This window comes from Aspergillus terreus, genomic scaffold (assembly GCF_000149615.1).
Source record: "Aspergillus terreus NIH2624 scaffold_13 genomic scaffold, whole genome shotgun sequence".
NCBI classification, from domain to species: Eukaryota; Fungi; Ascomycota; class Eurotiomycetes; order Eurotiales; family Aspergillaceae; genus Aspergillus; species Aspergillus terreus.
This window is the reverse complement of record NT_165936.1, coordinates 532,357-555,002: the sequence shown is the minus strand read 5'-3', so window position 1 is coordinate 555,002 and position 22,646 is coordinate 532,357. Positions and strand designations below refer to the sequence as shown.

At 55.5% G+C, this 22,646-nt stretch overlaps 8 protein-coding genes across 8 annotated transcripts; 3 read left to right on the top strand and 5 right to left on the bottom strand.

Moving 5' to 3' along the window:
* Positions 1 to 240: 240 nt before the first annotated feature.
* ATEG_08688 (DNA damage response protein RcaA) lies at positions 241 to 2,461 on the top strand (the record flags this gene model as incomplete). Its single annotated transcript, XM_001217273.1, has 5 exons — positions 241 to 246; positions 426 to 577; positions 662 to 1,579; positions 1,622 to 1,697; positions 1,886 to 2,461. 5 exons carry the CDS (start codon positions 241 to 243, stop codon positions 2,459 to 2,461), a joined length of 1,728 nt encoding a protein of 575 aa, XP_001217274.1.
* A 648-nt stretch (positions 2,462 to 3,109) lies between these two features.
* ATEG_08687 (uncharacterized protein) lies at positions 3,110 to 4,945 on the top strand (the record flags this gene model as incomplete). The annotated part of the gene is made up of 2 exons (XM_001217272.1): positions 3,110 to 3,602; positions 3,654 to 4,945. The coding sequence occupies 2 exons, from the start codon at positions 3,110 to 3,112 to the stop codon at positions 4,943 to 4,945; spliced, it is 1,785 nt and encodes a 594-aa protein (XP_001217273.1).
* A 186-nt stretch (positions 4,946 to 5,131) lies between these two features.
* ATEG_08686 (glycosylphosphatidylinositol-alpha 1,4 mannosyltransferase I) lies at positions 5,132 to 6,486 on the bottom strand (the record flags this gene model as incomplete). The annotated part of the gene is made up of 4 exons (XM_001217271.1): positions 5,132 to 5,145; positions 5,249 to 5,309; positions 5,358 to 5,459; positions 5,509 to 6,486. 4 exons carry the CDS (start codon positions 6,484 to 6,486, stop codon positions 5,132 to 5,134), a joined length of 1,155 nt encoding a protein of 384 aa, XP_001217272.1.
* A 1,310-nt stretch (positions 6,487 to 7,796) lies between these two features.
* On the bottom strand, positions 7,797 to 10,243 carry ATEG_08685 (putative C6 transcription factor; the record flags this gene model as incomplete). Its single annotated transcript, XM_001217270.1, has 3 exons — positions 7,797 to 8,792; positions 8,841 to 9,954; positions 10,020 to 10,243. 3 exons carry the CDS (start codon positions 10,241 to 10,243, stop codon positions 7,797 to 7,799), a joined length of 2,334 nt encoding a protein of 777 aa, XP_001217271.1.
* Positions 10,244 to 13,775: 3,532 nt separating this feature from the next.
* ATEG_08684 (uncharacterized protein) lies at positions 13,776 to 17,701 on the top strand (the record flags this gene model as incomplete). The annotated part of the gene is made up of 7 exons (XM_001217269.1): positions 13,776 to 13,909; positions 13,990 to 14,937; positions 14,987 to 15,417; positions 15,463 to 15,698; positions 15,746 to 16,420; positions 16,646 to 16,934; positions 17,055 to 17,701. The coding sequence occupies 7 exons, from the start codon at positions 13,776 to 13,778 to the stop codon at positions 17,699 to 17,701; spliced, it is 3,360 nt and encodes a 1,119-aa protein (XP_001217270.1).
* Positions 17,702 to 17,986: 285 nt separating this feature from the next.
* ATEG_08683 (RPEL repeat-containing protein) lies at positions 17,987 to 18,563 on the bottom strand (the record flags this gene model as incomplete). The annotated part of the gene is made up of 3 exons (XM_001217268.1): positions 17,987 to 18,165; positions 18,261 to 18,361; positions 18,421 to 18,563. The coding sequence occupies 3 exons, from the start codon at positions 18,561 to 18,563 to the stop codon at positions 17,987 to 17,989; spliced, it is 423 nt and encodes a 140-aa protein (XP_001217269.1).
* An 815-nt stretch (positions 18,564 to 19,378) lies between these two features.
* Positions 19,379 to 20,727, bottom strand: ATEG_08682 (uncharacterized protein; the record flags this gene model as incomplete). The annotated part of the gene is made up of 2 exons (XM_001217267.1): positions 19,379 to 20,541; positions 20,607 to 20,727. 2 exons carry the CDS (start codon positions 20,725 to 20,727, stop codon positions 19,379 to 19,381), a joined length of 1,284 nt encoding a protein of 427 aa, XP_001217268.1.
* Positions 20,728 to 21,335: 608 nt separating this feature from the next.
* On the bottom strand, positions 21,336 to 22,380 carry ATEG_08681 (sulfurtransferase; the record flags this gene model as incomplete). The annotated part of the gene is made up of 2 exons (XM_001217266.1): positions 21,336 to 21,390; positions 21,461 to 22,380. 2 exons carry the CDS (start codon positions 22,378 to 22,380, stop codon positions 21,336 to 21,338), a joined length of 975 nt encoding a protein of 324 aa, XP_001217267.1.
* Positions 22,381 to 22,646: the final 266 nt, after the last annotated feature.

The window sequence follows — 22,646 nt, the reverse complement described above, 5'->3', positions numbered from 1 at the left end:
TGGGCAGCATGAACGCAGGTCACGTGCCACGCGTCACTCTGATTCACGTGGTTGCCCGCTGATGATGTCTTCCTCGCACTGCCAGCCACGCACCATGTGGATTCTCGATTCGGAGGGCAATTTCTTGGGAGGTATGTAACTGTTCCAGGCGCACACTGGTGTGTTTCTTGCTTACGATTGCAGGAAAGCGTGTGTGGCTTCGACCGGGGAAGAAGTATCTGTTTGGTCGAACTCGGCAGCATGGCGGTACGATGTCTGCTCTCTCCAATTGCTACAGATCACTAACATATGGGTAGCGCAACATGCAATCAACCATAACTCTATTTCGCGCAAACACATGGTGATTGAAGTGTCGCCTGTGAAACCAGGTGATGGCGTAAGACGGACGGATCTTCCTTTTGGTGTCTTGCTGACTGGCTGTCTAGTCACACATCTACACCAAATCCGAGCTCATCTTGAGCGATCAAGGCTCCAAATACGGAACAAATGTTGACGGGGAGGTTGTCAAGGGCGATAGCGTGCGCTTGACGGAGGATGAGCACACGATCAAGCTGGGAAATTGCAAGTCTGCGCTGAGGTGAGTGAAATTCCACATATCTCACTCCGACCTCTATGAAATATTCCTTAAATGGTGAAGCTAATTTGAGATCGGGTGAGACAGGATCAAATGGGAACCGACTGTATTAACCTTCTCCTTCTCATCGAAAGAACTCAAAGCGAAAGATCCCCTCGCAAGCGTCCGCTCCCGCCTCGAAGACTTGGATATCAAGACGATTGTCCCGTACGTCATCGGACATACGACCCACGTTGTCCAGAACAAGCGCAACACTGCCAAAGGGCTACAGGCGCTGGTGAATGGTAAACATATCGTCCACGAGTCGTATCTCGATGCATTGGTATACGCTGCGACGCCGAGTGATCTGGAAAACCTAGAGTCCCTATCCCCACTCGAGGAGGATTTCGAGGCTGCATGGCCTGACCCCCGAGAGCATCTCCCACCACCGGGAAAGGAAGTTGTGCAGCGACCGGCCGAAGCGTTCGCCCCGAATCCGGACCGAATCACTGTCTTTGAAGGATATACTTTTGTCTTTGGAGATGCTGCGCAGTGTGATAATTTACGGGAGCCCATCACCAATGGCCATGGAAAGGTGTTACTCTATCAGATCGAAAACGGGGTCACTACGGCGGATGAGATTGTACAGTTCATGCGAAACGCGGCGGGGGACAAAGGTCTGGGCAGCCAACGTGAGGGACCGGGAGGAGTAGTTTACGTGCGGTATCGCGCGAAAGGGCGATACGAGGATTGGTCAATCGAGTTGAGCACACAGATTGCGCGCGAGACGAATCAGCGGGTGATCGAGCAGAGCGAATTCCTTGATGCGATCTTGGGATGCGATGCGTCTCCATTGTGTCGCTCTCTTCCTGAAGAGGAATCGCCGCAGGAGGCGGATGCGGGACAACCATCACGGTTAACCGAGTCGGTGACGCCGGCGCCCAGTGCTGATGGGGAGATGGTGGCTGATTTGCAGCCGTCGCAGGAAATGACGCAGCATCCCGAGCCAAAGCTAAAGATCCGCGGGTGCGCAGCTTGTTCAGCAAAATGAAGACGTTTGATGATGAGTTGGACATCAATGCCATCCCAAGCTTTTGAGCCCGCCGAGGATGGAGGGAATGCCGCGTCGCCACCACCGATGGAAGTTGATGCACCGGGAACTGCCGTCGCAGATCCCCAACCACCCTTGAACAGGAAGAAGAGGATGTGGTCTCGAGCCTCTTGCCGGGAGCGACGGCAATGAAGCGACGACGCGCTGAGACGGCTTCCCGAGACGTAGACTCTGCGCCGTCCCGACCGAAGGATGAGACGCGTCCGCTGAAGCGACCGAAGCTCGGGGTGCTGGAGGCGGCGCGACAACATCGGGAAGCAGAAGAGGATGCCGAACGACAGCGACGAGAAGAGGAGGAAGCGGAGTTACAAAGTTCGCTGCGAGAGGTGGAGAAGCTTAAGGGCCTGGCGATTGTGGAGGAGATGGAGATCAAACCTCGACATCACGACGTCGAGGAGAGTCGATGGGACGAGCGATGGAATGGACGCAAGAATTTCAAAAAGTTCCGCCGGCGGGACGATGCGAACCGTCCACGCCATCGCATTCAGACAGTGATTGTGCCTCTGGAAGAGGTGACGCGAAAGGGACAGGGGATGAGCGACCAGCGTTGGAGTGGTAGTTCAAGAGAGGAACCGTCCGATGAACGAGATCCTGGGGGAGCTCGATCGCCCTCGCGAGTGTCTTTATCTCGGTCCGGATCTCGGGTGGAATCGCAAGCGCCGTCGCAGTCGCAATCCCAGTCGCAAGTGTCCCGCAGCGTGTCTCGCACGGCGTCTGTGCGGCAAAAGCGAGGGCGCGACGAGCGAGAATCCGACAGTGACGATGAGCTGCGATTCCGATTCCGACGGCGGCGATAGTCTTCTGTGATCCACGGAGTAGTTCTCGATTGTTGCGACTATTGAAGTTTAGCGGGTGGATCAGCTCCATCGTGATGGATCGGTTCCAGGGATCCAGGAAGGGGCGCCATGATCAGTGAATTCTGGGGGATAAAAATAGGCCATGGAAATTACCGAGTAAATCAGTATTTGATATCTCTCTATCTGGCGCAAATGTGGTGCACTGAGCGTGTGTAATCCAAACGCTGGCGGTGATGATGGGCTGACAATCACCTGAGCACCGCAATTTTCTTTTTCTGCTTCATTTCTTTCTTCACTTCACTCTTCACTCTTTCTTCCTCACTCTCCTCTCCTCTCTTCTCTTCTCGTCTCTTCTTTACATCTTCCCTTCTTTCGTTCTTCGGTTCTAACCCCTACTCCTCGTCCTTTCTCTTCTTATACCCATCTTTACCTCCATCCATATCATCCAACCACCTCCCTCCACGATCCCCTTCGGGATCCGCCATGACTCTGCTGGCTCGCTCTGACTCGCGCTGATCTCCAGTGCGTTTCTCCATCGTGACGATTCATCAGCTGCCTCATTCTCCCGTATGTTGGACTCCCAAGTCCAATTTCTGCCTTAAATCTGACGTCTCTCTCCTAGATCCCGCTCTCGCTCTCCTCATCCTCATGCCGGAATTGTCGTCCACGGCTTCATCGCCCCTCATGATATCGGCCATTCCTCCTCCACGTCCTGTCTCTGTCAATTCGCTGGCTCGATCCTCCCTCTCCACCACTCTTCCTTATACCAAGTCTCCTCGGAGCACCAGTGCCGACTTCCCCGTGCACGATGATCCCGTCTCCGCTCCCGCTGGGTCTAGTCAACCGGTTTGCCATGTCCCAGTGGAGTCTCTTCTTACCGATGCCTTCCTTCCGTCAGACACCCCTCCCTCCACTCGTCCCGAATTGAGATTCGAGAACCTCCCCATTGAGATCCATGAAGCCATTCTTGACCATCTCTTCGGAGAGCGGACCTCCGCCTTTACAACTACGGGTCCCGGAAAGTCATCCGCTCGGAACTGGAACAAATCGTTGAGACACCCACGCCGGAAGGCCCTCTCTAATTTGGCGCTAATTTCACCGGTCTGGCGATCATTAGTGCAAGACCGCATTTATCGTTATCGTGAGTCCTGCTGCGAGCTGTCCTTTAATCAAGTCTAATCGACCCACCCAGTCAAAATCAAGGGCACAACCGACCAGCTCGAAGAATGTGCTAAATGGTTCGAATCGCATCCTCATCTGACTTCTTATGTCCGTCAAGTCGAAATTTGGATTCCTGTCTGGGGAAAACGCGTCACCAAGATCATCGCCCACCACCATGTACCCATTCGGCGCCCCAACGAGGAGGATGCGGGGATGGCGGATGGAGGGGCGTTGCAGACGGGCACCATGGCCTGGGATGATTCCGAGCATAATCACGGGAGCGACTACAAGTATTACTACGCCAGTCACAATGCCACCTTGGAAGAGATTTTCCTCCATGTGAAGACCTGCTTCCCCGAGGCGCGCATCCTCACCCTGGAAGGGGGCCACTGCAAGAAACCGCCGATGATTCGTCATTTCCGCGACGACCCCTACGGACATTCCGGCCGGCGTCTGCCTGAGCTGCCCGATATCCAGACCTTTGTCATGCGCGGTGCCTGGAACATCATGCGCGACTACCGTCATTGGTCTACCCTCTCCGACGCCCTTCCCAACGTGCGTGAATGGCATTGTTCCTATGCCAAACCCAAGATCGAGGGCTACGAGACTGTCGCGCAGATCCTACGCCAGATCCCTCCCTCCCTGGTGCATGTCAACCTCAGCGTGGAAGGCTTCTACAACAAAGACAACCTGCAGCTGGGCTGGCTGGGTGACGGCGCGCAGCCGCCTCATCTCTGCCATCTCTTGGGCGACGTAGCCCCGCGTCTGGAATCGCTCACCTTCACGGGCAAAGTCTGCGTCAGTCTCTTCCATGCCACACGGTCCTACATGAACACGGCGTGGCCGACCAAATCGCGACTCAAATCTCTGGACATTGTTGTAAAAACCTGCTGTCGCGAGAAACCGCTCACGATGAGCCCGTCCGGTCTCCCCCCGTTCCTGGATGATTTCTCCGGGATCACTAATCTCGCGTTCATACGATCGTTTGAAACGCTGATACAAGGGGCGGTTTACTCGCTGCGCCTCCATGCGGCACTTAACTTTATGCGCATCCGGTTCATCGACCTGGATTCTGCCTGTCCTCTGCTGAACCCCTACTTCCAGCTGCACAACAACCAATGCACAGGATTGTGGAGCGAAGACATTCTTGAGACGCTGCACGAGACCAGACCGCAGGCGCAGTTCGTGGAATTGAACGACGGCATCTATCCGCAATACGGGCCGAACCACCAGATCATCGGCGCGGTGTATCCCCGCAGCCGACCACTTAGTATCCACGCGTCAACGTACCAGATCATCGCTGACGTATCCAAGCCGAATTAGCCAGCAAGGCCTACATCATGCGAGTTCCTGCAAGCAGTGAACCTCAGTGTCGAACCGCTGGGAAGATAGTCCGGATACTATCGCATTTGTAGGAGTATATTGGTCGGCTGGTGAAATCTCTGTCTATGTTATGTGTATTGTTGAGCGATACATCGTATGAATAATGAATGAACATATTATTTACCGTCATAGGTATATGACTGTAGGACGTCTAGTTACAAGGCAAAGCCCCCAAATCAGCGACTACAATCCCCAGAATCCACACATTAACCGCAAAGAATCCCAGTCCAGCCAAGAACAAACCTGGTACGAAGGTGGATATTCCTAGAAACTCCAGGTTATACCCTTGCTGGAGCCAGAGGGCCTACAGACCGTTAACCCAGACCACACCAACAAGCATTGGAAGACATACCTGCGCGCCAACCCACAGCGCCAAAACCACCACACCAAGCCGACTCCGCAAGGACGACTGCGGCAGATAGAACGGCAAAAACACCAGGTACCACAGGAAATACTTCCCTCGTCAGCCTCGCCACCAAACCCCCAGAAACCGAGATACATACCTGACTCGTGCAGACCTTATTGAAGGTCACAAACGCAAACGTCTGCGCCATCATCGCCCCAGGCAGACTCTTCCGCGCAAGGACCAGCGGGATCGCCACGACAGCCAGCAGCAGCTGCGGGATGAAGGCCAGCGCTTCGAAGCGGCCGGCGGCGTCGCCCGCTGCAGAGAGATACAGCAGCGTGCCGTAGGGCGAGAAGTTGTGCCGGTGGTCGATGCGGGTCAGATGGTGCAGATACGTGTGCTGGACGAACGGCACGCCGTAGTGCATGTACATGGAGATGTTGAGGGCGGAGAAGGTCGCCAGCGCGGTCAGCGTGAGATGCACGCGGGCCGGCGTGACCTGCGCCATCGCCTGCCCCAGTAGACTTTCCTTCTTCCTGCCGGCTGTCCCCTCCTCGTTCGGGGCGTCGGGACGCAGCCAGCACAGCATCGACACCCCGTAGATAAACGGGTAGATCTTGAAATGCACCGCCAGCCCCAGCAGCACGCCCGCGAGGGTCACCCGCCGCCGCAGCGCCGCCCACACCAGCGCCACGACCAGCACGCACAGCAGTCCCTCGGAGCTGCCGCGCGTGCTGATGTTCGCGACCATCGGGTTGAGCAGCCACACGCTGGCGTACTTGCGCGCCGTCGCGGGCGGCATCCCGTACGCCGACTCGAGCGACTTGGCGATCAGGCAGCCGGCCAGCACGTCGGCCAGCGCGAAGAGCGCTTTTCCGAACGCGAAGCAGCCCGGCAAGTTCCAGGTGGTTGGGAGGAGCAGCCAGGCGAGCAGCGGCGTGTAGCGGTACGTGTCGCGGGCGTAGGGGGTTGCGCCGTGCGCGACGTACCGCGCCGCGTCGGTGAAGACCAGGTAGTCGATGTCGGTGTATTTGACGGCGGAGTGGGCGTCTTGCCAGGCGCCGTAGATGAGGAGGAGGGCGCGCAGCGCGATGGCGCTGGTGTAGACCACGGAGGGTCTTTCAAAGAAAGACATTTTATTTGTCTGGATCTTAGGTTTGGTGCATGGAGCGGAGACGGGTCATGTCATGCACGGATGATATGCTACTGGCGAAGACTCCATGCGTCAATTCCTCGTCAGGTTGGCTGCCATGGACGCGGGGTCTTCGGATGCTGTAGATGTTGATATTTGTTGTCGTGCTGTTGTCTATCAATTTGGAGATGCTGAGTCATCGCATCTGGCATCTCATCACGTGTTCCCATCCATCGCAGCAACAAATAATGACATTCTCGTCTCGACCTCTATGTTATTCAATGGGAAAAGATACCGACTACAGTGTAGGTCAGATGATGGCCATAACCTAAATTAGGTTGCGACCAATGCGGAACAAGCATCACCATAGCATCACGAATCATCCAGCACCACAATATATATCGCCACCGTCCGAGACCTGGGGAAGAGCGGGCTGGACCATTCGGCTCCGGGAGTTTCAAAGATGAACCGGAGTTGAGTGCCACCAGTCAGCCACGGTCGAGCAGACTACTGGCAGGAGAGCGAATCCGTCCGGGGTTGAGTCCGGGTCTCGTCCGAATATGGTTGTCCTGGTGGGCAGATCGTCGCCACGATATGCTACGAGAGAACCATATAATAAACTGTGCCTGTCGAGGATCGTTACGAATCAAAGACAATAACCATAACAACTACAATCATGAATTCCATCTATCCCACCGACGAAGACCACATCGCTCAGTGCATTCGACACCGGGCGAATTCCATGTGCGGCTACCATATGTATGTAGCGCAGCCACCTGTGTCACCACCGTCATCACCTGCTAACATGGCTTGTCTAGCATGCCCCACACGGCCAGAATCTCCCAGGAATGCCAACGGCTGTGCGATGGACTTCCGGAACACGCCGTGGACGATTCTACCTCCGACGAAGGCTCGCCGCCGCGCGAGGTGGATGAGCGGAAGAAGTGAGTCGCTTGTATGGAGATATTGGACAAGAGTAACCAGATATAGGACGGAGCGGTCGGATCCTGAGAAAAAGAAAAATGAACAGAAAGGGACAGGGGGTTGATCATCAGCTGCTCTACACAAGCCTTCTTTCTACATCCGCCGTATATAATAAAAGCTCTATCCATGGATATTCAAGGCAAATATATTCATCAGTCGTATATCGCTCAATACACAAGAACCTGTCGAAGTACAAAATAAAAAGATGGTAGTAAGTATGTATAAAGAAGTGAACAATGAATCCGGCGGATTCCACCAATATCGAACAGAGGACAGAAAGAGAAGAGCGCAAGGCAAAGAGAGAAGAGACCAGGCCCTCCACCTTCCCACTAATAAAACGGCAGCGCCGTGTTGGCATAGTAGGTTGGCTCGCCCATCGGGTTGCCGAAGAACGCCGAGGGCCCGTTGCCAAATTTCGCGCCCTTGTCGTCGGGCATCATCAAAATATCCTCCACGGTGCCGTCCAGCTCCGTCACTCCAGGCCACAGGCTGTTGTCGCTCCAGCTGAGGAAGTCCCACAGATGCTGGCCAGCAGAATCGTCCATAAAGGCCGGCGCCATGGAATCTGCGAACCCGCTGTCCAGGTTCATTCCGCGAGGAAGCTCATGCTGGGAGAGGAGGATGCTGGGTGCCGCCCCAGGCACCGAGGTGGGACATGGATTGCCATTGGGCATATTGCCGGCGTCGTTGATCATGGGGTCGGGGCCGCGTTTACTGGCCTCGAGGATGCGGGAAACGGCGTCGAGGGTGCGTCTCGCCGTGGGGCTCCACGGCTGAAGTCGCGCCAGCACGAGCATCGCCGTTTCGACCTGCGCCTGACACGACTCGACGGTTGCGCGCGGGTCGTTGTTGGTGCTGTCGTTAAGGTACAGCCCCAGCAGAGGGACCATCACCGCCTGGAAAATCAGCCACACGGCGTTCCAGCCTGACATCTGGTGGGACTGTGCCGTGGACGAGATGTCCTGAATGGCCTCCTCTGCAATCTCTCTGCATCGCTCGATCGCAGTTCGCTCTTCGGAGCGGAGGGCGATGTATGGTACGCGCCGGAGAGCGTAGCTCAGCAGCGTTGGGCGGTAGAGAAGCATGCGTTGATTGGCGTATCGCCACTTCATTACCGTCCGCGCGATCGTAATCGACTCCGAGCATGGTTGATGGTCTTTGAGGATGTATGGAAGGTTTTCATACCAGTCCAAGAGCTGGTTGTCGAAGTGGGTAATGTCCTGATATCTGGTGAGAGGAGTGACCGCTAGGACCTCTTGGATCTGGGTCGCAATCTTGCAGAACCGGACATTCTCCAAGAGGGGAAGGATGTCCAATACATTCCCCTGAGGCACGTTAGTGCGTACTTTGTGACAGAAAGAGGATCCACATACATTCTCCCGATGATGGGGCAGTTTCACGGTGATGGTGGGCCCGAAGCGTCCCATGCTGGGTCGGCCCAGCGTCATGCCACCCCAAGTATCGAGACAAAACAAAGACCACCAGATGCGGCGTTTGAGGTCCATGGACGACACTTTCTGCTTGTTATTTGCATCCTGGCCTTCGGTGAACTCCTTGTGCAGGCCCAGGGCCGCCGCCATGCGGAGAGCTGCGCCCATGAGCGAATACGCCAAATTGGGCTGGCTGACGTAGTGCAGATAATATCCGCCCAGGAGACCCAACGCCTGAATCGTCTCCAGATGCGACGAGCCAAGACACTCCAGATTCAAATAGCCCTTAGCGCGTTGGTAGTACGTTTGGTGGGTCGTATCATCCGAGGGACAGGCCGCGATGCTGCCCATGGCAAATACGACGTTCAACAAGGCAAGCCATTGATCATCTTTCCGCTGGCCAGACATGTAGGTTTCCCGGAAGGACTGTTCGTCCAACATAGGAATGAATGGTTGAATATATGTAAAGTACGCATCCAGCATCTGCACGTCCGTGACTGGTACCTGTTGCGGGGGAGTAACCGGCTGTTGCTGCTGCCCGGCCTGGACCGGCCAGTTCTGTGCTTCCGGGGCTGAAAGGTCCACGATAGACCCTCGTCGAGCGCCCATGGCAGGAGTGCGGGAGAAATAGGTTACTGAGCCCGGGTCCAGCCAGACGATAACCTTGAGGACTGCGTTGATGGAGGACACTCCGAGATAGGAGGAGGGCTGCCGTGCCGACAGCGACAGTCCGTTGACATCATCGGAGATGCCATTGGTGGCTTCGCTGTTGGCTGAGTTCCTGGCCTCACTGGACTCATCCGGCATGGTTTGAAGAGACTCGAGATTCGTATCCTCGTTGGACATGGGCGAGACATGAGCCTCTACCGAGGCGGAGGTGGCAGGCGAAGCTGGATGCGCTCCCTGGACTTGGCCATGGGCTGTTGCGCCTGTGGTGGTCATCTCCAGCAACTTCTCACGGGGTAGGTTGAATAGCGCCTCGGGCGACATGTTCGGGAAGAGCTTCTCCAGCACGCCTCGATATTCGTCCAACGTGGTGGACAATTTTTCTACATGTCTATTCTCGACAGAGTGTGTTATTCCTCTGCACTCTTGACCAGGGGAGAGCGATGGAAGACATACCGGCGAGAAGGACGAGGGTCCGAGTAATGACAGAGTTCTGCCTTCTTGTACCATCTGCATGCTTCACATGGTTTCTCACCATCGCACTTGATCTTGCGATGTCGGCAAGAAGTGCAGGCTCTCAAGGTGGTGACTCGCCGACCGACTGACTGCTGGCGTTCATTACGGCCCCGAGAGACGGTCGAGCCCGCCGGATTTTCGAACCCTTCGAATGTATGGAACATGACCAGGGACAAGATAGGAAATGTTTGCGTCCGACAGATTTTCCCTAGATGTGGAATCGAGGAAACAGCAAACAGCTGCAGGACATTCTAGGATTTGTTCAGGAAAAGACAGCCATTTGCGCAGGGTCGCAGATGGCCAGGGAGGTACAAATGCCGTGATCGGGGGGTGTCTCGATGGCGGAAAAAATAGCAGTAATACAGGTAATGCCCCGGAGTAATAATGAACCAGAAAGGATCCCCAGTAGATTAAACGTATTATAAAAACGCAGGGGGGGCGAATAGCCGCGGCACAACGATGTAGCGTCAGTCCACCAGTTTGAGGGAACCACGGTCAGGACAGACGTCGAGAGGAAAGCAGAACTTCGAGCGAGTTGGGTGATGAGAAAGAGAAATATCAGATCCGATGGATGGGGCAGCCTAAGAAATAACCCAAATCCTAATGCGGACCTTTGACACAGAAGGATGTGGATATGGACCGAAGGAGAAAATCTCGTGTTTTAGAAGCCAGCCCACCCGGGAGATGTGCACCACAGAAGTAGCACGACCCCCGGCTAGTCCCCCCAGCAGCCATATATGCCCTGGGAATGGATTCACCCTGCTCCGAGGTCATGCCCAACGAGCGAGCATGCCCTGAGAGATCGTCGCCAGACGATAGATGAGACTGGCCGGTCCGTTGAGTGCTGTGCCCCCGCATTCCTGGGGTTCATGACTCCAGACTAGCAATATCTAGTTCTTGGAGGCAGTAGTGTCGAAAAGTAATCAAACGCCAGCATCAGTCAACCAATCCCCCCCGGGGTCAGGCCAATCAGGCCTGGTGCATGTGCGCCGACTGGTGCGAAAGGTTAGTCGGCCCTGACATCCTCTTCGGTCCTGCCGGCATGTGTTAGTCTCACGCCCGCTTGACCGGATTCTGTTGACCGCTCCATATTCCCTCATGTTGGTGCTGATGGCCCCTGGTCGGACCCTAATTTCATGGAAGGCTGCCGTCGACGTCCAATTCCCGGGGGTCATGTCGACAGACGCAGTGGGATCCCGTCTCCGCTCATTGCCGGTCTCTTCATATTCATCCGGGATGCGTCTACAAGGATTAGTCTATGTACCCCAAACGATCCGAGGCGCTGAGGCCGCTTCCATCTTCTACATTGCATGTCTTGCGTCTGCAACGGACAGGGGACGGATTCGAGGCGTCAACGATGGTTGGTGGTAGGACGTCGGCACTCGAAGCCAGTAGATTACGACGTGCATCATCGTGGTCGTCCAGCACGGCTTCGTGCTCTCTCCTTGCATGAATTATCTTCAGGACCCACTGTGCACATGCACCTGTGCTATGCAGGAAACCTGGGGGCAATCGAATGACTTGAATCACCTGGTTCAGGAACCTGGGGGTGGCAAAAACGGTCCTACTTCTCGTTGCAGAAGATGTCCCCGCAGAGGCCGTATCAACCTATTCATTTTCTTCAGTGGTCACATCGCCTGGAGCCAAGTTACCACGTCCTACGTGAGCGGAGACGAGAGGCAGTCCTTCAGCCAGTATAAGCGAGATAGCAAACAACGAGGCCTCCGTTCTAGCGATCGATACAGTTTGCCGGACTCGTCGGCAAGTGGCCAACTTTATGCGGTGGCGTCCTTTTGCCCGAATATTGACTGGCCCCTAGCGCGTGCAAACCACGCGAGTGTCGCAGTTGAATCGCACTACATGATCGACCAGGGTCTGGGATGGGATTAGGCCACGGCCGCGTAGTCGAGGGGTCGATTGACCCAGACGAACGATTGTCCTTCCAATCTCACCAGGTACCCATGTCGCTACGCGAGACAACTCGGCGTCAAAACCGGGGAGATGACCAATGAATGAGAAAGAATGCCCCAGTCTACATCAGGGATGATGAGGAGGCGGACTCTGCTGTATGGGATTTTACTGCAGGCATCACAGCAGGTACACAGGAAAAGAGCCCTTGGGTGGCTGTTTTGGATCAGCGGGAGGCGTCTTCCTGGACATGAAGCCCGTCGCATAGTAATACGGCAGGATACGATCCTTTGGGTCCTCCGTTGTCAAACGATTCGGGATGATCCGAGCCCCTCGCTAAACACGGAGCTCAAGACGGACAGGCAAATCGTCCCGACGGATCCGACAGGTTAAGAAATTTTGTCCAGTTATGTCGATCCCTCAAGTCAATCATTCTCCATGTTCCACCTTACAAGAAGTAAGCGTTAATTAGACAGAGAGGCACCGCCGCCAAGAGATGAGCCATTTTTCGCACGTTCACCTACATTCTCATTTCAGCCTAGATCAGTTTTTTCAGGCTTTGCAAGAGGCAAAAGGCTGCCCATGTGCAATCTGGCAAATACCGTGGGGTAATAACAGTGGCATGATGAGGGGCTCATCGGCTATTCACGCATGAGATTTAGGCTGTCAGACCATCTCTACTGGCTGCAGACAAGAGAGTGCGTGTACTCCATAGGCGACAGTGTGAAAGAGGAGCGACAAGGGACATTAGTGGCAAAGAACCCTGGTAGAGGGGTTGAGGGAGTGACAAAAGGGCCCCTCTTTTCGGCAGTCGTGGGTCCCAGAAGAAGGCCCATCAGGGAGGTGAGTCAGTGGAAGGATTCAGACCACTTGTCCTTGTTAGTACAATTCCATGGACTTCCCAAGGAGTTGATCAGGACGGCGGCCACCAAGGTCCCAGACTATGGCCCATTGTGCCGGACATTGCCAGAAAAGCAAAAGCAAAGACCAACGAGGCAAACCTTAGCTCCTCGACTGTCAATCCGAACCCAATACGAGGGCCACCATCACTATTTGGTCGTCGGCCAAAGGTTAAACATCCCACCAGCGTAGGGAAGGCTGTAGTCAGGTCGCTTGGAGGGTCGCGTCGGACGACCACGGGGCATTTGTAGAGAGCCTAGCGACGTGTTGGAAACCATGGAAGCCGTCGAAAAGCGTTCCAGGATGCAGGCACCGCGGCCAAAGGACGTCGGTCCCACCAATAATAATGGTGTACAGCTGGGCGGAGCCATCTCCGTCTCCGAAGCGAGAGTAAGTGCGGGGAAACCAGCGGAGGCTAGTTTCACCGGTGCACGAGGGGCGTTTCATGGGGTCGGACGAATTGCTGGATTGGAAGATGCTCAGGAGGGCCTCGACTGCAGCGATCATCGGAGGACTAGACAACTTGAGAAGAGGAGGGAGGAGTGTACCATGGTGTACTCCGGCGTAAAGCGAGACCAAAGAAGACGGTCACATGTAGGCTAACTGTATTGGGAACGGCCCGCATTCCGAAGGGGTTTATCCCAAACAGGAAGGTCCCCCCACGTGGAGGACGGAGGGAGCTCCGTGAAGCTATCGCTGTAACATTGGATATCGTCGTTGTTGTGACCGTCACTGCGACATCTAAATTCCTGCCATGTCCTCCCACGATGGTAGTTTGACGATTAAACTTCCTCTGGACTCTACCCTCAACGTAGAGTTACTGGTCCGGTGAATTCGTGGCATACATCGATTTCCCTGTCAACCCCGAATTCATCGCAAGTCTTCACCATGGCAAGCTTCTTCCAGCAGTCATTGGCGACGGGATGGAGCTTCAAGGACGCCGAGGATAACTCTGCGGAGGCCTGGATGCCGGTCGCACAAGTCCCCTCCGTGGTGCATCAAGATCTGATAGCCAATAACAAGTACAACCCCCGAATTTTGCGCCCTCCGAGTCCGCCACGGTCTAGAGTCAGTAACTAACTACCACGCTTCGCTCTTACAGGCTACAGGATCCCTACGTTGGGTTTCGCGAGCTGGATGCGAGATGGGTGAATGAGAAATCATGGACCTACCGCACCGTCTTTCAGAAGCCCGCCGTTCCCGCGGGGTCGTCCGTGATTCTCGCGTTTGACGGTCTGGATACTTTCGCCAAAGTCAAACTGAACGGAAATGTCATCCTGGAGAGCAACAACATGTTCCTAGCTCATCGCATTGATGTGACCAAAGCCCTCGGGGCGGACGGGGACCATGTATTGGAAATCGATTTTGACTGTGCCATGCTGCGCGCACGGGAGCTGCGCGCCAAAGACCCTCAGCACAAGTGGGTAGGGTTCAACGGTGACCCCGCCCGCATGGGAGTGCGGAAGGCTCAATATCACTGGGGCTGGGACTGGGGTCCGGTCCTAATGACCGCAGGCATCTGGCGCGATGTGCGGCTGGAGGTGTACACCGCGAGAGTGGCGGACCTCTGGACGGAGACGGACTTGGCTGTAGACCATCATGCCGCGCAAATCTCTGCCTTCGCACAGGTCGAAGGTGCTATTTCCTCGTCCAAGGTCAACTTTATTCTAAGCCTTCATGGTCAGGAAGTCGCTCGTGCCGTGGCAGAGCCCCAGGACCAGGTTGCAAAAGTGGCGTTTGACGTGCAACAACCCTCCCTGTGGTGGCCCAATGGGTACGGAGATCCTACCCTGTATGAGATCTCAGCTACCTTGGACCAAGACGGTGCCACTGTCCACCAGATCTCCAAGAAGATCGGTATCCGGACAGCAGAGGTCGTGCAGCGACCTGACAAGCATGGAAAGTCTTTCTTCTTCCGCATCAACGGCGTGGACATTTTCTGTGGTGGCTCCTGCTGGATTCCTGCGGATAACCTCCTTCCAAGCATTAGTGCTGAACGCTACCGCAAGTGGATCGAGTTGATGGTCCATGGCCGGCAGGTGATGATCCGGTATGTTCTCCCGTAGTATCGTTTCTGGGGAAATTGCTGACAAGACCAGTGTGTGGGGAGGAGGCTGCTACGAAGATGATAGTTTCTATCAAGCATGCGATGAACTGGGTGTCATGGTGTGGCAGGACTTCATGTTCGGCTGTGGAAACTACCCGACCTGGCCGGAGATGCTCGAATCTGTGGAGAAGGAGGCCATCTATAATGTCCGCCGTCTGCGCCACCATCCCTCGATTGTCGTCTATGTCGGAAACAATGAAGATTACCAGGTACAGGAGCAGCAAGGCCTGACCTATAACTTTGAAGACAAGGATCCGCAAAACTGGCTGAAATCCGACTTCCCTGCTCGTTATATCTACGAGAAGATCCTTCCCGAGGTGGTCCAGAGATACTCTCCCAGCACCTTCTACCATCCCGGTAGTCCCTGGGGTGATGGCAAGATCACTTCCGATCCCACGGTTGGAGATATGCACCAGTGGAACGGTAAGCCAGTCCCTGTCGCCTGATGACCTGGCTAACTTATCTCAGTCTGGCACGGTACACAGGAGAAATACCAGATCTTCGACACCCTGGGTGGTCGGTTCAACAGTGAATTCGGTATGGAGGCATTCCCCCATATGTCCACCATTGAGTACTTTGTCGAAAACGAGAAAGACAAGTACCCTCAGTCGCACGTTCTGGACTTCCACAACAAGGCCGACGGCCATGAGCGCAGGATCGCCACGTACCTTGTTGAGAACCTGAGAACCGCGACGGATCTAGAGGTATGTAACTCTCCTTGACTTTTCGCCATCTGCCCTAACCCAGATAGACATACATCTACCTCACTCAAGTGGTCCAAGCAGAGACCATGATGTTTGGATACCGCGGATGGCGTCGCCAGTGGGGCGACGAAAGACACTGCGGTGGTGCTCTGCTTTGGCAACTGAACGACTGCTGGCCAACCATCTCGTGGGCCATCGTGGACTATTTCCTCCGGCCCAAGCCTGCATTCTACGCGGTCGCCCGTGTGCTCAACCCCATTGCGGTGGGTGTGCGCCGTGAACACCATGACTGGAGTGTGACCCACGCACAGCCCCCCAAGAAGAGCAAGTTCGAGCTCTGGGTCGCCAGTAACCTGCAAAAGGAGACACGCGGCATGGTGGAACTGAAGTTCTTGTCTGTGGACACCGGCCGCGAGATCCGCGAACGCATCGTTCGCGAGGATGTGATCATCGTCCCCAACGGCACGACGGATATCATTGTCGATGGAGTCATCGACCACCAGGAGTATGCGGAGCCGCACGTCCTGGCGGCGCGGCTGTGGGTTGACGGCAAGATCGTGGCGCGCGACGTGGACTGGCCTCAGCCGTTCAAGTACCTGGATCTGTCCGGGCGCGGCCTGGAGGTCAAGACGGTATCGACGTCGGATGATCAACAGACCTTGCTGATCAGCGCGCAGAAGCCGGTGAAATGCCTCGTGTTTGAGGAGAGAGACGGGGTCCGGGTGAGCGACAGCGCGATGGACATTGTTCCTGGAGACGAGCAGACTGTCACGATCACGGGTCTGAAGGCGGATGCGCCTCCCCTGAAGTACAAGTATCTTGGACAGTAGACCTGCCCTGGATTGTTATGTTAGGAGGCCATGACAGTACATACTATATAGCACGAATGCCAATGACATCATCTTATCAGATAACTCCATCACCCCAAAGAGGTTAAGCCCCGCCAGCCGCAACTCATCTTCTGTCACCGCAAACACCACCAACTTCCTCCCGCTCTCCAATTCCCTCTCAATTCCTCTGTAACCACCGCATGGCGGGTACCAAACGCTCCTGGGAAGGCAGAGAACTCCGCATCTCCGACTCCCCCGCACAGTCCGCCATGGCCTCCACGACCGACTCCGCGACGCAAATCCAGTCGATTTTCTCGACCTTCCGCGACGAGCTGGACCAGCACCACGACCGGCGCGAGCGAGTCATCAAGACGTCGCGGGACATCACCGCCCTCAGCAAGAAGATGTAATCCTGCCCCCGTGGTCTCGCTCGTATCCAGCTAACACACGCCGCAGTATCTTCTCCCTCCAACGGTAACCCTCCGACAACCCACAAGCGAAGCACACCCCTAACCCGCACGCAGAGTCCGAACCATCCACGCCCCGATCCCGCCCTCCATCGCCAAAGAAACCTCCTCCCGCTTCGCCCAAATCACCGACCTCTTCCGCGCCGTCATCCCAGACGTCACCGGCGTCAACCGCTGGCGCTACCAGCGCCAGCTCAGCGGCGCCATCCAGGAGTTCATCGAGGCCCTCTCCTTCCACCACTACCTCGAGCACCAGCGTCTGATTACCCGCGCCGAAGTCGCTGCCCATCTCCCCGAGGAGATCCTTGTTACCGAGGAGGACTACCTTTTGGGTCTGTTTGATCTGACTGGTGAGATGATGCGGTTCGCTGTGACGGCGTTGTCGGGCGGGGGGCAGAAAGGTGACACCGACAAGGATAAGGAGACTGGGGGAGATGCGCATGTGGATGGGAGTTTGTCGCATGGCCCGCGACTACAGGATAGTCAGGCGGGCCTTGTGGTTGACCTGCGCGAGATGCGGTCGCTGTTTGAGGCGCTGAGCGTGCCGCGCCGACATAACATGCTGCGCGACATGGGGAAGAAGGTCGATGTCATGCAGAGTAGTGTTGAGAAGGTGGAGCGCGCGGCGTATGGGATTCTGGTGCGCGGAAGTGAGCGGCCGGCTGGGTGGAGGCCGGATTTGTCGGTGGTTGAGACCGAGTATTGATCTTGCATGTTAATCTCTTTATCGACATAGATGGGAGAGGGAGGAAGGCGTCCGGAGTAAATGAGTAAATGACAATCGATTCATTGCATCAACTACCTACCTACCCTGCGCGTGAGCGTATGTTATGTTGTCTTATGTCCAGTTTGTTTCGTCATATGTCCCGTCTGTTTCGTCATATGTCCCATCTGATCATGTACCATCATCGTAAATCCAGAACGCCAGAAATCACAAAAGCCACAAATCCCATTCCTAGTCATTCGATTCATCCATCGACACTGCCGCTCGCTAAACAGCCGGGTTACGCGGATCCTCCTCCTCGCTAAGAATCCCCTGCGAAATCAGATCCTCCGGCGACGGCCGATTCTGGATCTTCTGGTCGAGATGGTCCGCGCGCATGTGCTTCTCAAGCTCGCGGGCGTTGGCCTGCAGCGCCGGCGCCGCGGTGCTCGCGGGGAGGATGTTTCCTAGGTATCAAACTTAGCCTACACCCACCGATACCGTTCTCCCGGTATATAACATATATAAACGCATCGGAGGGAAATGAAAGAGGATAACATACGCTCCACAAGCGCATCACGATCAGGACGCTGCTCGAGGTGTTTCTTGAGGCTGTCGGTTGTGCGCTGTCGTGCGAGCTCCTGTCTCGCGGCTTGGAGGGACCTGCTCCCGCGTTACTTACAAGATTTTAGAGATCATAGGGAGGGTTGGAAGGGACGTACGGCGCTACGTTTGTGTCCAGCAGGATGTGTCTCTCCTTCAGGTCCTGGGCGTCGGGGCGGTTCAGGAGATGCTTCTCCAGGGAGTTGCGCCGCTCGACGGGAGAGACGGAGAGGGGGGTTTCGTCGACGGCGGTGGTGACCATGGTGTCTTATGTTTTATCTTGATCTTATCTTGTTGGCGTTGTATGTACTGGGGTAGCTGGGTGATGGAAGATGAAGTGTGTGGTAAGGTAGTATGTTGAGGACAAAGAGGAGATGCGGAGAGCCCCACGATCCTCCATCAATCAGTCGATCATCGGCGGGGCAACACATGTCATCACCCGCCGCTTACGGTCAGTCGTGCTCGACTTCTAGACTATCACGAGAACTCGCATGCTGTGATATTCAATCAAATAAACCAGTACTCGTACTAAACATACATGAATGATCCCCGTGGATCATCCATCCCCAGCAACGTTGCAACATGGAACGAAAGCCTGCCACAGCAATTTAGTACCTGCAGTTGGATAGTTATAGCAAAGAGAGAGGACAGTGAAGCAATAGGCACAGAATCCAGTGGATCAATACCACCGTCTCCCTGCCTAGGAGCCTCCACCGGCCACGGGAATTCAACACAAGAGCTCGTTCCTCCAAGAAACGGAAAAGCAAGGCATGAGCAATCATGACCCAGTCAGGCAGTACCTACTGTCCGCACTGAGACGCACCGACCCAGTTGAATGGTCATTTGGTCCGATCCCCGTGCCGGATCCGATGGCACTCGTCTACCGTGTTTCGTATCCGTGCTATCCCAGGACTCTGTGCCGCATCATGTAGTCACGGACCAGCAGGCAGTCCCAGAACGGCCGATTTTCGAAAGCCCTTTCTGCTTCGAGCAACAACCACAGCGGTCTATCGGAAATATGTGGAAAATAGATCGATTCCGTCGATGCAAAAGTTCAACGGAACCCTCGCCATGCAATCAAGGAACCCACAACTTGCCCCGGCCACGGCTTCCACCGCGGGAACCACCCCGAGTGCCCCCGCGACGGTTGTGATTCGGATGCCGGGAGGTACCCGCGATGCCTCGTGCAGCACCCGACTGGGTGCTGAGATCAACCGTCGGCGGCTGCTTCGAGGGCACGCTCAAAGACCGACTGAACGAATTGGGATCGATAGGTTGTGTGGGGATCTCCATGGTACTCTCGACCGGTGGCGCCACGGTCTTGGGTGCAGTAGGCTTGCGGTTGTTGCCTCCACGAGAACCTTTGGAGGAACTTTTGCCACGTCCGCGGGGAACGAAGACCAGTTCATCTTCGTCGCTTTCGTCCTCGTAGGCAAGGAGGGACTTGGGTTCGGTCGCCTGGGTCTTCTCGACATATTTGCATCGGTTTTTGTACTCCCGTTCCTCGTATTGGATGGATGTCCGTAGCTGGTGGATGTTCTTCACGCCGATGCCGAATTTCTGGGCCCAGATCTGAGTGTCACGGTCGTTGGTCACCAGGATGCAGGCCTTCGCGGCATTCGTAGCATCGGGTCCGCTATGTAGTCGCCAGAGGAGCGCACTGAGAAGGGGTCGTAGCGCTGGAGGGACTGTCGGGATGACGGCGTTGGACCCCGAGCGGCGATGTCCGTTTGCCGGTTTTTGTTTGGGTTCCTTCGAGTCCCCATTTTCAACCACATGCGAGTTCGCGCATTCAGGGCTGGTTCGCGAGCTTCGGGACGAGGGACGAGACGCAGGGCCGCTGTGAGTACCGGTCGAGGTGATCGAGGTGGCATCGGCATCTTTCTTGAAGTTCAGCTTGTTGAGAAGCATTTGCGACAAATCATCGGGGGCTCCAGTCCTCTTCGGAATATTTCCTTCCTTCTCCTTGTGTCTTTCCTTTTCGTCTCGTTTCTCCGATGACACCTCCCCGTCGGCAGGGATGCCGTTAATCGCCTCAGGTTCCTCCTCAAACTCCGGCAGGAAGAACTTCTCCGCCTCCGACCAATCCTCGTACTGCTCCATCGGACCCTGGAGAATGACGCGTTCGGCGGCGACGTTGTCCTTTCCGGAGGTGACCTTGTCGAGGAAGCGAACGGCCTCGCGAGCGTTGATGGCGATCTGAGATCCGGCTCTTTTCAATTGATGCAGACGCTCCAAGGCTGAGGCGCAAGAAAAGACATGAGCGTCAATAACAAAAGCCGGGTGAGGAACAGCAAGCACTTACTGTAAAGTGGAACAATAAGGGTGATGGCTCCATTGGTCGTCCATTTTTTGATTTCGCTGATATTGGTGGTCAACGCGGTTTGATCCACTGCACAGTGGAAGACCTTGCGCCCGGTCGACATGGCTCTCTGCAGCGACCGACCGACAACCGGGGGCGAGTGGAATAAGAATGATCAATACTAGTAATACCACACGATGGCCCTATACCGAAGAACTGGATTTAGCAACTGCGACTGAGCCGCAGCGGCGTTAGCGGAGGCTGATCCACGAAGGAGGTTTGGCCCGATGGAGGCGGAGGAGGAGGTGGGAATAATGTGGGGGCAGCGCTTCAGGTGAACATCCAGCGACCGGACCAGGTGGTGTAACACGGAGAATGGAGGGGATTCGCAACTCACAGGACAATTCTGGCTCACAGCGAAAGAACATCTGAAGCATCTTGGGGGTGTGCAATAACCATGAATAGCGAGGGAGTGAGAGTCATGCAGCGACAACGAGGGGGAAGCGATGAAGTCGCGGCATTGCTGAGTCATCGGATAACTGCCTGCCTTTCTAGGTAGCAAAATGTATATAATCAGTCTTTCTATAGAATATCGCTGGTGCTACTAGGTACATTCTATGAAAGTCATAACTCTATCGCTCGAAGAGATCTGCAGCCTCTAGCACAGAACCGTCAACCCAGATGCGATCACTAAGTCATACAATGAGTTGAGTTGAGTCGAGTCATATCGTCTCAGGTGGCCTTCTTGATCAGCCCATCCTCCGGCTTCACTCTTTGTGCCCACTCCCTATAGTATCATCGTAGTATAAGCATCATATCTCGATCAATCTCGAGTGTCAGAAAGAGGAAACACTTACGTCCAGCTACCGTCGTACACTCTGCGCAGATTGGGATCCCCGTACTCGGCTTCAGCCAATGCCGTCTCGATAATAGTGGCAGTGACCCCCGTGCCACAGGAGCTGATGATCGACTTGGAAGCATCCACCTCCCGTGCTTCAAAGAGGGCACGGAGCTCGGACGCCGGGCGGAAGGTCTTCGTCTCCGGGTCCAACAACTCTTGGAATGGGAGACTCTTGGAGCCGGGGATATGCCCCGAGGACAGTCCTGGACGCGGCTCTGGATCCGTTCCCGCCCAGCGGCCGTAGGATCGGGCGTCCAAGATCTCCACCTCCTTTGCACCCTCCTTACGGTGTTCCTTGGCGATCTCCTTCAACTCCAGGTATGGGATCACCAATTTCGAGTCGTAAGTCGGGACAGGGTAGCTCGTCTTTTCCACCGCTTGGGGCTCGCCCGTCTCCGTGGGGTATCCTTCCCGAACCCACAGGCGGTAGTTGTTCAGAATGTGAACTTTGGGATGTCCAAACACCCTCAGGGTCCAGCCAACACGAGGAGCGCTGAAGATTCCTAATTCCTCCGTGTCATAAACCACAACTTCGTCGTCGCGGCGGATGCCCAGCTCGCTCATCGCTTCGGCAAAGGTCTCGGCGGTGGGGAGCATATGCGGATACGGCGACTCCGGGTCCTTGATGGCATCCAGGTCGAAGAAGCGCGCTTGCGGGATACGATGTTTGCGGAAGATATCAATGCCTTTGCGACCCTCGGGGTCATTCGGCATAAACCAGGCCGAGCAGAGAGGGACGACACGCGGAGACGTCGAGATCTTGGTGGACGGGTTCTTCTTGAGGGCCTCATGGAGCTCCTTCGGAGATACCAGGTATGATGAGAAGGAGACCTGGCGGCTCTGGCTGTGCGATCGCAGCTGGGGAGGAGTCGACATGGTGGGACGAACGAGTCGGGTCGGTGAAGGGATAGAGGACCGGAAGGCGGCAAAAGCCATCGTTGCGGGAGGTGATTCAGGGGATTATATGTAAAGGGGGGGGGTTGGAAGGAGGTAATCAATATTTACATGCCGGACTCGTGTATCGTCCGATGGTGTCATCCAACTTGGAGGGCGATAGAGGTAAGAGTTCGTTCGGCGCAGGGAGTACGTAGTGAGTGGGTTGGAGTCACTCCGCTAATCAATGCGGAGTCGGTCGGTGCTTC